The 17,516-nt window shown below is 35.5% G+C and overlaps 1 protein-coding gene across 2 annotated transcripts in view; it reads left to right on the plus strand.

Annotated features, from left to right (window-relative positions):
• Positions 1–12,857, plus strand: part of LOC109721199 (premnaspirodiene oxygenase-like) — a 23,307-nt gene extending 10,450 nt beyond the window's left edge. The window contains exons 3-4 of one of the 2 annotated variants that reach the window (XM_020248649.1): positions 11,120–11,936; positions 12,069–12,857. In XM_020248649.1, coding sequence (XP_020104238.1) covers positions 11,120–11,936; positions 12,069–12,695 — 1,444 coding nt within the window. In that variant the 3' untranslated portion in view covers positions 12,696–12,857. Of the gene's footprint in view, positions 1–5,460; positions 5,665–11,119; positions 11,937–12,068 lie in introns of those variants that run through there. The other variant, XR_002219171.1, reaches the window with a different exon arrangement.

Raw genomic sequence — 17,516 nt, forward strand, 5'->3', positions numbered from 1 at the left:
TATATATATATATATATATATATATATATATATATAGTTTTGAATTTTAAATTTTTATAATATTATCTGTAATGTGAACGACTAAAATTATTTTGTAATTAGTAATTTCGATTAACCATGAGAGTTTTATCGAACCATTTACTCAAGTTTAAAAATATAACAATTAATTAAAAATTAAAAAATATATTTGCAAACATGTTGAAGTTTTGAATTGGCCGTGTATAATATATTCTTTCAAGCCGAGTATTCGAAATCGGTCGCGTTAGCAACAAATTCACGACTCACCGGGCGGTGAAGGTGACGAGAGGAGGGTTTGGTGGGGTGGGACCCACGGGCTTCAGCTGTCAACAAAGTGAGGCAGCAGGAAGAGCCCCGCCCCTCTCTCTCTCTCCGGTCCCTCTTTGGAATAAGAGACGATTCGATCGGGTGACAGTTCCCGCATAATACCCCGTATGACGACGCCCTGATAATGATGCTGCTGCTTCTGCTGCTTCTGCGTACCGTGCGCCACCATCATCATCGACGAGGAGCAGCATTGGATCTTACTCGAGCCGACGCGTAAGCTTTTCTATGCGACCGCGCTCGATCCACCGTCCGTTTTCGTCACTGCACCAAATCTAGCCGTCGAACGGTCTGACGAGTTAATCAAAAGCCTGTGAGCTGCTCCACATCAGCCTGTTCGGCTACGACAGCACTTTCCTGTAAAAGCCGCCTCCCTCGCCGCCACGTGGATTTAATCCACTGGGGCCCGCTTCGACGGCGAACCTCAGCGGCTCGATCTCGCGCGACGCTGTTTTGTGTCGTGATGCGCGCGAATCAGTGCCGCAGAGGCATCAGACGCGCAAATCTCGACGCAAATCTCGCGGCATAAAACACGAGATAATGGAAAGGAGAAAATATTTTTTAAAAAATAAAATAGAAGAAAAAATACGGCGTCGGCGTCGGCGTCGTCGTCGTCCCCTCGTCAACCGCGCTTAGGAAGCCACGCACACCCAAACGTGGCGTCTCGGGGGTGCCAAAATGACCGAATTGCCCTCTGACTGGGTGCGTCGTTGTTGACAGCGGCGGAGGGGTAAGTGAGTAATTAGGGGTCACATTAAATCGCCACCGAAACCGATACGACGGTTCCAGAACCCTGACGGGCCCTTTTGACTCGCCTGTCGGTTTCCTCAAATACTTAATATTTTGATTCCAAAAATAATAAAACTATATATTATTACGCTCTCTTTTTTGCTTAAAAATAGAATGCTTTGGCTATTAAGCAAAGGTTCGTGTGAAAATTTTCCTCCAACGGAACCAACCTACACTCAGAAATGCTACACTCACAAATGCTACACAATAAATTACTTTATAAAATGATGCCAACGCGAGCAGCTCATGCTAAGTCCACTGCATATATATTTAAGTGAGAAATATACTATCTGCGCACTAATAAATAAAATACTTCTAGTAATAAAATGCAAAATTTATATCTCAACCATTCAAAAATTAAATTTTTTTTATTAAATTTTAGTATTAAAATTAAAAATTATGATATAACTAGTACGGTAAAAATAAGAGTGAAAAGTGTAGTCTACACTCAATTTAATTTACACTATTAAAATGTAAAGTGAGATTATATTAATTTTTGAATTTTTAACTGTAAAACGTGTATTCTATAATAAAGGAATCCGAAGATAGATCTTTTTTCATGAATGGGATTTTTCAGTGCTTGCGCCAAGCCTGCGGAAAAATCCGGTTGTGCTAGTGTAGCAGAGCGCCGCGTGGGTGAAAATTTTAAATAAAAAACAAAAAAAAAGAAAAGAGATCGCCTCGTGAAGTCGCGAGGTGACGCGAGCGAAGAGGCCGCGTGGGACCGACACGTGGGAACTCGTCCCCGCTCCGCGCCGTTGGAGGGGGGGAAAAGTGCAGAGGAGACGCGACCAATTTACAGAAAAGGTGAGAGAGATATGCATACATTGTTGTCAGATGTGGACCGCGACGGCGTGCGTGAGCGTGAGATTCTAACCACGCCTTTCCATTCGTTTCTTACGGGCTATGCCTACGTATTACGGACATTTTTATAAAACTTTGGCACAGTCGAATCGAACATTTGTGTCCGTGTCAAATACGAGTTCAATAGATATTTTTTGAATGTGAATTTAATATTAATTTGTTATATAAATAGTATTAAGCTAGAATATTACTAATATTATTTATTTTTTTTACTATTAAATTTTAAATTTTTAGATCAAAATTTTTAATTATTTTTAATTATTAAATTAAATATTATAATTCAGTAGAGACCATTCAATCCGAAAAGATTAATATTATTTTAATACTATAATTTATCATCTAAGAATTAAGAATTTGATAGTAAATGGAGATAAATACTATCAATAGTATTACAGTCCAACTCATTAAAATAAATATATAGTTATATTTATTTTATTTTTTTATGTATATATAATGTAAAATAATAAATAATTTAAATTTTTAATAAATACATATAATTTTTTTGANAATTAAGAATTTGATAGTAAATGGAGATAAATACTATCAATAGTATTACAGTCCAACTCATTAAAATAAATATATAGTTATATTTATTTTATTTTTTTGTATGATGAAATTTTAAAAAAAAAGATTATATGAACTATCAATAAAAATTTTACAAATTTTTATTCGTATAAAAAATATAAAAATATATTACCAAAATTAATATTTTATATATAATAAAAATATATTATTATATTAATAATATTATAATTTATTAGTGGTGTTTATGTCGTGTCAGTATTCTACTATTTTGAAAGTTGCCGAGTCGCGATATGTGAATCGTATTCTGCTCCTTGTCAGTGTCACTAACGCTTAACTTACGGCAAAAGCAAATTATAGTGGAAACACCTTGCGCGGTCGCAGTAGCGCTTTTATACGGAAAACAATCAGCTTGAGCCCGGGTCTCCAACATTTTGTCCCATCCCCACCGGGCGCGGAAGGGGTTTTTATTTTTTATTTTTTTTGCCTTTTCTAACTAAAGCAGTTAAGAAAATAAAATACTGAATATGAAAAGAAATTAAGTGCACATAAAAGCATTTCATTTTCACAAATATTTATTTTTAAAAGTGCAATGCTCTTGGTACAATAGTTTCATTAATTTTGAGAAAGTTCTAAATAGTTAAATAATAGAGTGCAAGTTTACACCCTAAAATAGAGTGTATAGATTTTTTTTTTTTTTTGAGAGATTGGTAGCACGCTATCCGTTTCGTTTATTACATTTAGAAATAAACTTAGCTGGAAATGTGAATCAACTAGGATTTGGGCTTGGGTCTCGGATATCAACCACCAAACCCTTTGCTACTTGCTTTAGGGACGGTCAGTGAGTGTATAGATATTATTTCTACGGAAAGTTTAGTGGCCGAAGGTGTAATTTACTCTATACTGATGCTGGGGCCGTATTCACATTGGACCAAGGTCGGTCCAGTTTTCAATATAAGCCCACTTTTAGCACAGGCCCACTTGCTAACGGACCGTCCCAAGCCATTTCACTGGTAATGGCCCTGAATTTTTTTTTCTTTTTTTTAAGAGAGAGTTGTAGTATACTACTCGCTTCATTTATTTTATTTAAAAATAAATTTAACTGGAAATATGAATTAATTAAGATTCGAACTTGGCAACTCGGATATCAACGACCAAGCGCTTTGCCATTTGCGCTAGCAATGGCCCTGAATTTTGTTTGTAGGATGGTTAGGGGGCTGAATTTTGCTTGATCTAGCTTGGTGCGCATGCAACGCGTAAAAATGCCGGAACTTTGGCTTTACTGCAGCAGGAAGCTAAAAGCTTCTAAGCTCTAGAGCCGTGAGGTCTAATTAATTTGGCATTTCTGATTTTGTTGTTGTTTGGTTCGATATAATTATAAATGCAGTATATTTGCAGATACGTATAGTTAGGAATATAAAAATTATAATTATATTTATTTTATTTGGTTAGGCATAGTAAAAAGCGCTGTAACGATGCATAATTTACTTGGTTGCAATATAGTTGAGAGATGCGTTTACAAATTTTGTTATTTTGTGTCATGTCTAGTGGGATTATTTTAAATGCAGGGGAAAATATATTTTATTAAAAAAAGTTATTACGGAGGTAAATTTATTTTTTATTTAAACTAATTTTATCCGCTTTTGTAGTTGAAACTGTGACCAATAAGAGTGTAATTTCTATTGCTAACTGTCAAATTTATATAATTTTGAACAAAATATTGTATTTAGATCTTCATATAATAGTTACAATTGTAGTGTAATTGTAACTACGTGTAATCAACGGACCTTGAAGTTCAGAGCGTCTTTGTTTCGAGATAAGTGAGTGAAGTGCACTGTAGACTAAGTCATTAATTATCTCATTTTTATTCTCTTGTTTACTCGTTTGAGAGTTGCTGCGCAAATAGTCAATACCTAACGCCTGCATTTATAGTACCAAATATTGAATTCTTGTGGTTGTTAAATTCAACGTAAAACTTTGGTGCTAACAGGAAATCACTTAGGCTTAATTAATAGACGAAGGCATAAGTCAATTTCACCATTGTATACTAGTTTTGTTAAAATAAATAACAAAACTTGTAACTTACACAAAAGTAGTTAAGTTCCCTTTCTCTACTTACGTTAAAATCAATATATATTAAACAAAAAGGCTATGAATGAATGAAAGAGTTAAACAAGTAGTTAAGTTCCCTTTCTTTGCACAGCAATATTATACCGAATATATCTCAAACCAACTATATATACTGTGTTATGGTCAATAGAGAAAAATCTAATGAGAGATAGTACGTTGATTATATATTGAAATGATACTCTAAAAAAGTTTGGATTAACGGAGCTGGTTGATCATCGATTTAAAAACTGTATTATTGAAAATAACTTGGTAGCACAAATATCTCTGTGCTACCGAAAGTACACCAGCCTTTAATGGAGCTGGTTGATCGTCGATTTAAAAGCTGCATTATTGAAAATATCTTGGTAGCACAAATACCTCTATGCTATTGAAAGTATACCAGCCTTTAATGGAGCTGGTTGATCGTCGATTTAAAAGTTGCATCATTGAAAATAACTTGGTAGCACAAATATCTCTGTGCTACCGAAAGTACACCAGCCTTTAATGGAGCTGGTTGATCGTCGATTTAAAAACTGTATTATTGAAAATAACTTGGTAGCATAAATACCTATGTGTTACCGAAAGTACACCAGCCCCTCAATCTCTCTCTCTCTCTCTCTCTCTCTCTCTCTATATATATATATATATATATATATATATAAACTGTTAATTTTAACACTTAAACTTTTTCAACTTTATTAAATAATTTAATAGGCTTGTTTCTTCAATGGAAATGGCAAATCTATTAATTTATTATCTTTTTTAATTTTAATAATTAAATATGAAAATCAAAAGAATAGGAGGAATTTATTCTTGATTGTTGTTGGTCTATAGGCGACGTACTAAGCGTGGTCCAAGCAATACGAACGCGGAAATTATTGCCTCACATGATATGGTCATGGCCCCTGTGATTCCAGCGTTAGCTGTCCCATCTCCACCCGTGAACCCGTAACGGTGTACCATTGTACCCAACTTAATTACCAGCTATGTAAACCATTTTGAGTAAATTATTTAATCATTTAAAATTTTGATTTTTTTAATCTTTTAATTGTTCAATTTGAATTGATAAAAAATGCCTTAACTTTAAAATTTGAATATGTCGTTTTTCTTTGTAGATTTAGTTAATAAATTTCATATAATTTTTCTAATAATAAATTTATTGAAGTACGCAATATAGTTTATTGAAGTACGCAATTAGTTTAAATTTTGAATTCAAACAGATCATTAACTGACTTAAATCAAGCAAATTGAAAGGTTTCGTAGTAAAATTAAAATTAAAAAATATTGGCTAGTCGACTCAAAGTTGTCCATATTTTTGGTAAGTTTTGTACATTTGTATGTTAAATTTAATTTTCTTTTACTTTTTTAATTAAAAAAATGATAGATAAGTGAGTTACTCTTTATCTTTTAAAAGTTATGGTATAAACTTTAGACATATATTATGGCTGAACATGCAATTCTGCTAGCTCCCGTAAAGTTAATCTGCCCAAATAGGTTGAGTTTTTAAAAATGTTAATTTTACGTATTATTAATGTACTTATAAATCTATATCATCCTTTTAGAGTATATGTATATGAAATAATCAAAACAGTATCTATTCTGAGTAATTGAATATTAATAACATATCAACAATATATAAAGATAATATATGAAATATTTGTAGTATGCGCGCAGTACTTGTTGCACCAAATATGCCAAACAGCAATTGCTGCCTCTACTATCACCTTTTAGTTGTAATCTTACAACACCCTCATCTAAAGGCCATAAGTATTACACTAATCTTCTCATTTTTCCTTATGTTTAATACTAAAAATGCAAAAAAGGTTGACTAAATTCTAGAGGTGATATTATAAAATTGGGATGAAGCGTTGTGTAGATTACAGTAGAATTAGGGTGTTTTTCCAAGTATGCAGAATTTTGAATTTATAAGTTATTTTTTGATGAAGAGACTTTTGAAATCAACGATTGACTATGCTATATTTGATTTATAGTATTTAAAAGATTTTAAAAAATAAGTTTTATAGTTTTTTAATATTATTTACCGAGTAGACAATGATCTTAAAATTAATGACTAAAAAAAAATAATTTTATAAAATTTGATGATATAACAATAAAATGTAAGATCAGATATAGTGATCTTATTTTAGAGATTATAAAAAAAAATTGTCAAATTTTTTTTTGATTTAAATATTTTTATGTGGTTAAATTTACAAATAAATTATCAAGTATTAAAATTATAAATTATAAGCCATTTTGATCACTAGAGAGAGATGGAGTGTTGGAAAAAAAGATAAAGTTCACATCCACAAAAATACATATATTTCTACCGTCAACTTTGGGGTGTGAATCTTAGATTTCTTTCGTCGAAAAGTTTTAGACAAGTCTCTTAAAATTTGAATTAAAAAGTTTTTTTTTTTTTGAGAGAAAGGTAGCAAGCTACCTTCTTCATTCATTAAAAATATGAACTAGACTACAAGGGTGGGGCAGCGGGGGCCCCGGACGGCACGTTAGAAAAAAAAAAAAGAAAAAAAAAAAGAAAAGCACTAACTAGGGAGAAGAAGGTCCCACTCTTGCATTATCAGCTTAAAATTTTGCGCGGCTTGCTCAGGGTTCGGAAGGATCCTTCTAAAAATCAAGTCGTTTCTTACCTTCCAAATAGTCCACCAACTACCGACCAGATCGGTAAGTCTGTTTCTCTTCGGGTGGACACCCTTCGTGTTTCTCCACCTATCCCAAACTAGATTCACGTCAACCCCCAGATCTTGATCTTGGATCCCGTCCACTCCCGACACTAAGAGAAACTTATAGAAGACGCACCGGGCAAATAAATGGTCCACTGATTCTCCGACCCACATAGCACATATGTCGAGTCATCCACCCACCCTCTCTTTAGAAGTTTATTGGTTGTGGCGTTTCTCTTCTTGAGTACCAACCAGACGAATATCTTGACCTTAAGTGGAATTTTGAGGCTCCAGATCGACAATTCTCGTGCATCCCTCGTGCCTCCGTCGGACAGCGTTAGGTAGGTCGATCTTACCAAGAAAACTCCATCTAGGCTCCAACGCCATCGAAACCTATCCTGTCCCTGCGCGACCGAGAAGGCGGATATCCTTTCGACAAACTTCAATATTCTATCGTTCGACCCCTGAAACTGTCCAACCTCAGATCCCAAGACCCTACTCCAGTTCCATCCGTCCCTCATGGTGCATGCATTGACTTTAAGCCCCTTCACCTCAGACAAGTTAAAAATCTCAGGGAATGCATGGTTTAGCATGTTCTCTCCACACCACCGATCAAACCAAAAGTCAATGGTGCTTCTGTCACCAAGCGTAAAAGCCGTGCCCCATTTGAAGATTGTGCTGAGGCCGAGGACTCTCGTCCACCAGGATGAGTGGGGTCTGAAAGTTTTTCCTTCCCTCATTGGTTTTCTCCTTCGATAGTATAAGTCTCGGATTAACTTGTTCCACTATAACTGGGGTTTCGTGCGGAATTTCCGCCACCATTTTGTCAATAAAGTTTGGTTCATGATCGCTACATCTAAGACTCCTAACCCCCCCTTTTTTTTTACTCTTGCAAACGTTCTTCCAAGCTATCAAACAATCTTTGCCCGGCGAATTGCTCCCCCCATTCCAAAAGAAGTCCCTTCTTAAAGCTTCAATGCGCTTTATCACCCACTTGGGTGCCTTGAATACCGATAGAAAGTATAGGGGTAAGTTGGTTAGAACAGCGTTAACCAATATGAGTCTCCCCCCCTAAACAGTAATTTGGCTTGCCAACCGTCAATTTTCCGCTGTAACTTTTGAACAACCCCCCTCCATGCCTCCTTGGACGGCGGTCTTGGAGAGAGAGGTAAGCCCAGGTAGTTGGTTGGGAAAGTACCAACTCTGCAATCCAAAACATTCGCTAGCCTATTAGCTTTTCCCTCTTCTTGATCCAGATAGAACATTTCCGACTTCTTCGTATTGACTTCCAAACCCGACGCCTATTCGAAGAGATGCCAAAGGAATTTGAGGTTTCTCAGATACGTTTTTCTTGCCACACAGAAAGAAAAGGTGTCATCTGCGAACTGAATGAGCGTGTTCCTACTAGCCTCTGATAGCCCAATACCCTCGATCAGATTATTGTTGACCGCCTGGTTTGTCATACGAGCTAGACTTTTCGCCACTAACAGGAAGAAGAACGGGGAGAGCGGATCCCCTTGCCTTACACCTCTCGTGGTTTTTATCCAGTTGGTCGGCTCACCGTTTACTAGCACCGCAACTTTTGCGTAACATATACATAAAAGCGACAAAGTTTTGTAAAACTATTGCCCCTCACATGAAAAGAATATAACATTTATATTTATATTTGTACGTACAAATATAATGATGAAAATAAGTGTTTACGAAGTCAATGAAGTTAATTGGCAACAGGAAAGTTGACTTTCTCATGGCAAGTAGGTGTATGGGTGCGACATAAAGAGGCTAGCTTGACCCGGATCTCCTCCCGAAGAAACGGCTTGTTCTCATTCTAATTCAAACTATTATTAATTTCAACTATTGCAGGCACAGCAATAATATATAGGGGAAATTTCAAATACCTTCTCTTTGATTCCGCACGTTTTTACTTTAGTACTATATGGTTTCAAGCGTACCAAATTAGTATCCTATACTTTCATACTTTTTTATTTTAGTATTCTGTGGTTTAATATTTCGTTAAATTATATATTCCGAAATGGATAATAAAAAGAGAAAATTGAAACCACAGGATACTAACTTGATATACTTAAAATATAGGGTACTAAAGTGAGAAATTGCGAAACCATACGGGGATATTTGAAATTTTTCCTAATATATATACCTTTTTACGTGAAAACTGAGTATAAATTTTATATCATACTTGTCCAATAATTTATGCATATCTTAATTTCACCCTGCTGCAATATATTTTAGTTTTCTTTTTTTTTTAAGGGTAAAGTGACTCGCTATCCGCCTCATAGAGAAAGTAAATAAGGCTTCAAGGATTAGACATTCAAGGCCTCGGAATGTGGTGGGGTTGAATTGCTGAGAGAGTGAGAGGAGATGGTCCCAAGATTTTCAGCACACAGCCGGAAAAAATATTTTAGTGATATTCTCNTCCAATAATTTATGCATATCTTAATTTCACCCTGCTGCAATATATTTTAGTTTTCTTTTTTTTTTAAGGGTAAAGTGACTCGCTATCCGCCTCATAGAAAAAAAAAAAAAGAAAAAAAAAAAAAAAAAAAAAAAGCTACGGAATGTGGTGGGGTTGAATTGCTGAGAGAGTGAGAGGAGATGGTCCCAAGATTTTCAGCACACAGCCGGAAAAAATATTTTAGTGATATTCTCATTTACTATATTATACAATTTTTTTTTTATGGGTATTAATATATTATTACATTTTATTAATGTCTTCATTATATTTTAAATTATTTTTACTTATCTATCTTGTACTATTTTCTTTCCTCATGGATATTACTAAATTATTTTTTTTTTTCGTCAATCTCTGTATTATTAGAAACAAATTTATTATTTTATAAAAAAAATATAACAATTTTATTAAAAGATACTAGTTAAATAGTTTTAAAAAAAAGGATAAATCCCCATGATAAACTCATTAAAAGTTTATATCAAGTTATTTTTAGTTATTTATTATTATTTTTATATATTTTATTGGATTTATGTTAAAATGGGTTGAATATATACTCTGACATTTTTAATCAGTATTTTTTAATAGATATTATATAAAATTACAGATTTATTGTCTATAACGTAAGAATTAGACAAAAAAAGAGAAGAGAATAGTTTAGTGGTAACCTTGACAAAAAAAATAGTACAGTACTGTTGGAAGTAAAAAAACTTGTAAACTAAAGTGTAGTATAGTATCAGTAAGCCTTTATATATATTCAGACTAGTCTTATCAACATTTTTGTAAAATAAAATTTCGAAAGAGGTCTTCAAATACAATATATATAAATAAAATATATTATTCTACTAGATTATAGATATTAGATCTTCAAAAAAAAAAAAAAATCAAACTCCTTATTTATAATTATTTACAAGTGTCTTACGGATCTAGAGAATGTGGGATTGAATCTAAATAAATAAATCAAGTCAAACTTTGAACCAGTAAACTATATTGGATTCGGATGTACGTGGCATCTGAATTTTTAAACATTATAATCTGTGCGCCCCAACGAACGCCAATTTTACTTGAGGATATATTGAGGGAGCTAAGGGTCCAATTAACGACGACTAAGTTGGTGAGAACCCTTTTTCTCAAAAAAAAAGAGTTGGTGAGAACCCCTACTTCTATATATATAAACCCATCCAAATTCATTGGTCATAACACAGCCCACATATCGATTCAATTCCAACAATATGGAACTGCTTCAATTCCACCACTATCTCCTCCTCCTTATCTTCCTATTTTTATTTCTCAAACTCATTACAAACTCTATGCATAAGTCCAATTCTAAAAACCTTAATGCTAGGCTTCCCCCCGGGCCGTCGAAGCTTCCGATCATCGGTAGCATGCACCACCTCCTCGTCGGGACCTTACCGCACATCACTCTAAGGAACCTCTCCAAAATTTATGGCCCTCTCATGCATTTGAAGCTCGGTGAAGTATCCACCGTTGTCGTCACCTCTCGTGAGATTGCCAGAGAGCTTTTTACGACTCACGACCTCAAATTCGCGTCGAGGCCTAACATCATAGCTGCAGATATTGCTATCTACGGTGGCATGGACATCCTTTTCGCTCCCTACGGAGCATATTGGAGGCAAATTCGGAAAATTTGCGTCATGGAAATACTAAGTGCTAAGCGAGTCCTCTCTTTTCGCCATGTTAGAGAGGAGGAGGTCCTCGATCTCGTAAAACAAATCAATTCGATGTCGTCTTCTCATTCAACTGCTAATCTGAGCGAAATGCTTCATTCGTTGACGAACAATATCACTTCGAGGGTCGCTTTTGGGATGAAGTGCAAGGATGTAGGTGAGTACTTAAAGGCCATGAAGGAAGGGTTGGAGTTAGCTAGCGGTTTCAATGCGGCCGACCTTTTCCCGTCGGTGGGGTTGCTCATTAGTTCGGTCACTGGAATGAGGCGTAAGCTCGAAAGATGTTGCAGGACGATTGATACAATCCTCGAAGCTATTATCGAGGAACGGAGAGAAATTTGGGCAAGTATGGTGAAGGTTCGCGAAGGCGAGGCAGTCGAAGGGAACATCCTTGATGTTCTTTTTAATCTCCAAGCTCAAGGTGGACTAGTTGGTTTCCCTTTCACCCAAACTACAATTAAAGCTGTGATATTTGTAAGTGTTTCAATTTGCTTTTTACACTTATCTTTACAAGAATTAATCTAGCAGGGTAAATATAGTTTAGATATCCTCCATAGTGTTCACGTACGTAAGCCTTTCGATAGTGATCGTATTATGTGTCTCTAGGACATCTTTGCCGCCGGGAGCGGCACCGCAGCGTCTTCCATGACATGGACCATGTCTGAGCTCATAAGGAACCCGCGAGTCATGAAGAAGTTGCAGGCCGAGATACGAGAAGCACTTCGTGGAAAAGTGAGTGTTTCCGAAGAGGACATCACCAATTTGAGCTACCTACAACTTGTGATCAAGGAATCCCTCAGACTCCACCCTCCCGCGCCGCTTCTGGTCCCGCGAGAGTGCACTGAGACGTGCAAAATCAACGGTCACATCATTCCAAAGAAATCGAGAGTGATCTTCAACGCATGGGCTATGGGTCGGGACCCCCGGTACTGGGACAACCCTGAGGAGTTCAAGCCGGAGAGGTTCGAGTCGAGCTCGGGCCCAATCGATTTCGTGGGGAGTAGCTACGAGTACATACCATTTGGAGGGGGGAGGAGGATTTGTCCCGGGGTGCATTTTGGGCTAGCTACCATGGGGCTAACATCGGTGCAACTTTTATATCACTTCGATTGGGGTTTGCCCCAAGGGGTGAGTGAGCTCGACATGAGCGAGTCACCCGGGTTGGGTGCGCGTCGCAAATTTGACCTATGCCTTCGTGCAACCCCTTATGGTCCCGCATACGTGTTAAATTAAATGTGTTAGTTTGTGTGTGTTTGCTTTGTAGCTTAGTTAGGTGATGATTATTATTTACAGCCATAGCTTACTTTGTTGATGGTTATTATTTATGGCCGTAACGCCTTAGATTTATGTGAAAAATCAAGTGAGCAGAACATCGGGTTTATTTAAATATATTTATCATTGTCGTGGTCGTCGAGAATGTGGATGGTAAGATTTAGAAACAAGTCCCCTGGGGAGAGTTTTTACCCTGGGGAGAGTTTATGTATAAGAAACACATGATTATTGACTTTTGGTGAACAAATAGCTCGTGATTTTTTTTCTTTTTTCATTTATTTTTGTGACTGTGATTATTAAGTACATAATTCTGGCTAAATAAGCACTTAACCAATTATTATAATGACTAGCTACCTAGACTAGAGATCCATAGAATAATGGGCATAAAGCATGTGAATTATCTAACAATTTCAATCGATAGCCCACTTTAGCCTTTTATTTCTGCGTTGCGTTCAATTTTATAAGTACATTTCTAATTAAATTAAGTGTTGAAATAAAAACATACAGTATATAGGATGCGTCTTTTATAAGCTGCATATTTACACACCTTTGTATCGTGAGCCATGTGCCCTTCTTTTTTTAAAAAAAAAACAAAGCTAAAACTTTATTTCCAAAATCCCCACTGAGGTGCTGAGATAATATATATATATATATATATATATATATATATATATATAGAACTAGGCTACTATGCTATTAATAGCACTAAGTCATTGGTGCTACCAAGTTTTTGGCCATTGGATTAAGAGATGGACGGTTAGGATGATGTGGGCCCCCTAGGGTTGAGTGGGTGGTTGGTTGAATAGTATGATCTAACGGATGAAAATGATCAAAATGGTAGATCTAACAGCGGAAAACTTGGTAGCACCAAGTGCTTCGTGCTATTAATAGCATAGTAGCCGGACTCTATATATATATATATATATAGAGAGAGAGAGAGAGAGAGAGAGAGAGAGAGAGNATATATATATATATATATATATATATATATATATATATATAAAATTTATTATTAAAAATAAAGAGGTTTTTATTTTTTGGCCCCTTTTGAAAAAACAAAGTTTTGCCGTGCGTGCAGGTGTAGCTACACGATTAATTGCTTATCACGTAATACTCACCAATACAGGTGAATGAATTATAGTCTACTGTGGTCGAGGTGCAAACTAAATACTGCGCCGCAAACGTTTACTTCCTTAAATGGCTCTCAAGGATTAAAAGATCAACACTTCCACACACAAAAAAAGGGTGCAAATATAGATTACCATAGATTACCATTTGTGGGCGATGATGAAGACCATCTCAACGCTACTTTTGTTGACAAGTATAGATTACTATTAACACACCTGAATGAAATATTCGGGCATTGGAATTTTTTATACACTGGATCTACAAACAATCTAGACCCGAAAATATTTAAAAGTCATAGTGCACCTTTTTGACCTGCTAAGGTCAATATTACAAAACAAAGTCAACAATTATGGCCATTATTATTATAAAAAGTGTTAAATGCATTCATATCCCTGTAAATATAATAAATTACAAATATACTCCTACAAAATTCAATTATCATATGTTATCCCCGCAAAATTTTTAATATTTTAAATATGTCTTTTTTATATGTTATCGTTATAAAATTGTTTATATTTTTAGTGAAATGTCAATTTTGCCATCATGAATATGTCTCTCCAAAAGCCACAACAGTATAATATAAGAAAGATAAAAATGTCGAGTTATCTCATAAATTAACGAGAGTTAAGTATTTAACCTATGTTTAATTAAAATTTTCCAACAGATTCTAATGGTAGGGATATATTTGAAAACATTAGAATTTTTACAGAAATAATATATGAAAGTTGAATTTTACAAGAATATATTTGTAATTCACTATATTTGTAGGGATCTGTATAAAATTAACCCTTATAAAAACTGCAACCTTCAACAAATCTACCCAACTTCTTTTTCCTCTATGATTAGCATATATGGTTGGTCTAGCTTATATAATGAACTCATAATCAACCCTGCTGATGAGATAAAATTAATTGTCGTTCACTATACTTTGCAAACGAAGTAAAAGAAAAGAATAAAGACCCACAAAAAAAACCTTTACATGAATTTGAAAAAAAAAAAGTTATATAGGATCCGCCTACGTGCATGGGAACGCGCCTTCTAAAAGCTGTCATGTGGCGTTGCATGGGATGTGCATCGCAAAGGTGAATTGGGAGCCGTCTGATAAGCCACGTGGTACTGCAACGACTCCCATGTGATACAGTGTCGGATGCGTTCTACAAATTAATTTAATTTTGTCTCATTGATTTTTTTTTTTTTTTTTTTGAGAGATATAAATAACACGCTAGCTGTTTCGTTTATTTAATTTAGAAATAAATTTAGCTAGAAATATGAATTAACTAGGATTCGAACTTGGGACCTCGGATACCAACCATCAAGCCCTTTGCCACTTGCTTTAGGGACGGTCGGTCGTCTCGTAGATGTTGAATGCTGTTTTAAACTCAAGCTTGGTATTATTGCAATTGCTGGTTAATAAATACAAATTCTTGAAAGAAAATAGAAAACCAAAACCTAGATTAATTGGTAAACATATCCAATTAAGCGTATAATCCAATTTACAAACAAACAGTTTTTTAGAAATCGACTCATAACTTGTTCTTCAGTTCCACCATCTTGCATCGATGGAACCATCCGTACATTTTATTTTTCCCTTTCCCTATATGTTTACTTAATTACCCTCTCTAGCTAACTCAGAACAATGGTTTCCAAAGAAAAAAAGAAGAAGAAAAAAAGAAAAGAATCTGTCAATAAATGGAAAGATTTTTATGCAAACTGTTGTGCGTTGACGACGATCGCGCTATCACGAATGGAAATCTAGCAATTTCCGCCTTGGATGTTAGGGTTGTGTGTGCATCCTGACGGCTGCGAAGAAGTTCCGGAATTCTTCGGAAGAGACTGAAAGAGAAGGCCAACGCTCCGAGTCCACGACTCCCCCTCCAACAGCCTCGCCGCCATGATAAGATTCAAGCTCGCGACGACAAGAACAAGAAGCAACAACGCTCTCGCGGAGTACATCGCCATCTCTTTAATCGCAATAAACTAAAACCAAAACACAGAACGCAAAAGCCGAAGCAGAAGCAGAAGCAGAAGAAATGGAAAGAATATATGAACTTTTGGTATATAGAATCCAAGTATATTGATTCTTATGTTGGAGCAGATGCTGTTATATGTGGTGGAGGGGGATTGAGTTGATTTTATAGCACTTAGGGGGTTATCATAAACACAAGTAGGTGTGTGTGAGTATACGTGTTTTCGTGCCTTTTGCATGAGTTTGAAGTCTAATAAGAGAGGTTTATTTTTTCCCGTTCTAAATAAATGACTAAGTCTGCAGTCGTAGACACGGCTTTGTTTTTTCTTTATGTTTGAAAAAACAAAGTCGTGCGATTGTGTAACGTGATTTTGCTGTTGCTTTATATACCCGCAGAAACGGGGTGTGTCCATGTCGCACGGATACGCATGACCTCTGTTATCCAATTAATTACACTCCAAATTCCATTGTTTTTGTTGGAAATAATAGGCCACGTCTGATGAGGATATGGTTAAATTATAACTTGTCAATATGGACACATCATATGGCAACAGTTTTCAACCCATAAATTTTTATTTTGCAAATTTGTTACTCAGGAGATTAATTTGCACGCATGACTTTGAAATTATAAATTGTCATATATATATATATATATATATAGTTCGGCTATGGTGCTTGTAAAACCACCAAGCACTTGGTGCTTGAAAATTTTTTATCGTTAGATCTACATTTTTGATCATTTTCATCCGTTAGATCATACTATTAAACCAACCACTCACTCAACCCTAGAGGGCCCACATCATCCTAACCGCACATTCCTTAATCCAAAAGCCGAAAACTTACAAGTATCAATGACTTGGTACTTTTAAAAACATAGGAGCTCAATTCTATATATATAGAGAGAGAGGGAGAGAGAGAGAGAAAGAGAGATTAATTTTATATATCTTTCTTCTAGGTGTCGTCGTGTACATTAAAAACTTACTGATTATTCAATCACCACGGCAGAATGCGCAACGAAATTAATCAAGTAATATATTTGATCAAATTGATCAGCAATGATCAGATTCAATAAATTTAATTTTAATGTTTAGATTAGCTTTACTAATAGTACTATCTTTATTATATAATATATAAAATTCTACAATAGTCATAAAACGTTAACCTTTGAGGTAATTAATTAACTACAAGCCATCAGGTGCCCAAGGCTGATCACAGCCACTCATCACATAAAAAACCGCGGAGAATCTAACGGCAGCGATTGAATGTCTCAGCACTAGTAAACACGTCATGTTAAATAACGACATGGACGTGGACAGATTCAACTGCGAATAGCGCCTTTAATTAATTAAAAGCCCGGTTGTTGAATTGACTCCGTCCTACGCGCGGTTAATTTATGGGACTTGCACTGACCTTGACCTTGCTCGATCGGTTGGGTCAAAAGTATGTATGTATATGTATACTGAGAAAAACCAAGAACGTAAAATGTGCGGCGCATTCATTGTTCAATATAAACAGGCGGTTCCTAACGTAAGTGGCAAGAATTTATTGATTAGTATCTCAGATCTCAAATTCGAAAATTAATTATTTCACATTTTTAAAGTCTTTGAAAAATAAGAATTATTGATAACGATATTAGAACGAACGACTCCGAATTCGATTTCCATCTGACTCTTTTTTCTCATTCAGCC

Source organism: Ananas comosus, linkage group 15, assembly GCF_001540865.1.
Source record: "Ananas comosus cultivar F153 linkage group 15, ASM154086v1, whole genome shotgun sequence".
Lineage (NCBI taxonomy): Eukaryota > Viridiplantae > Streptophyta > Magnoliopsida > Poales > Bromeliaceae > Ananas > Ananas comosus.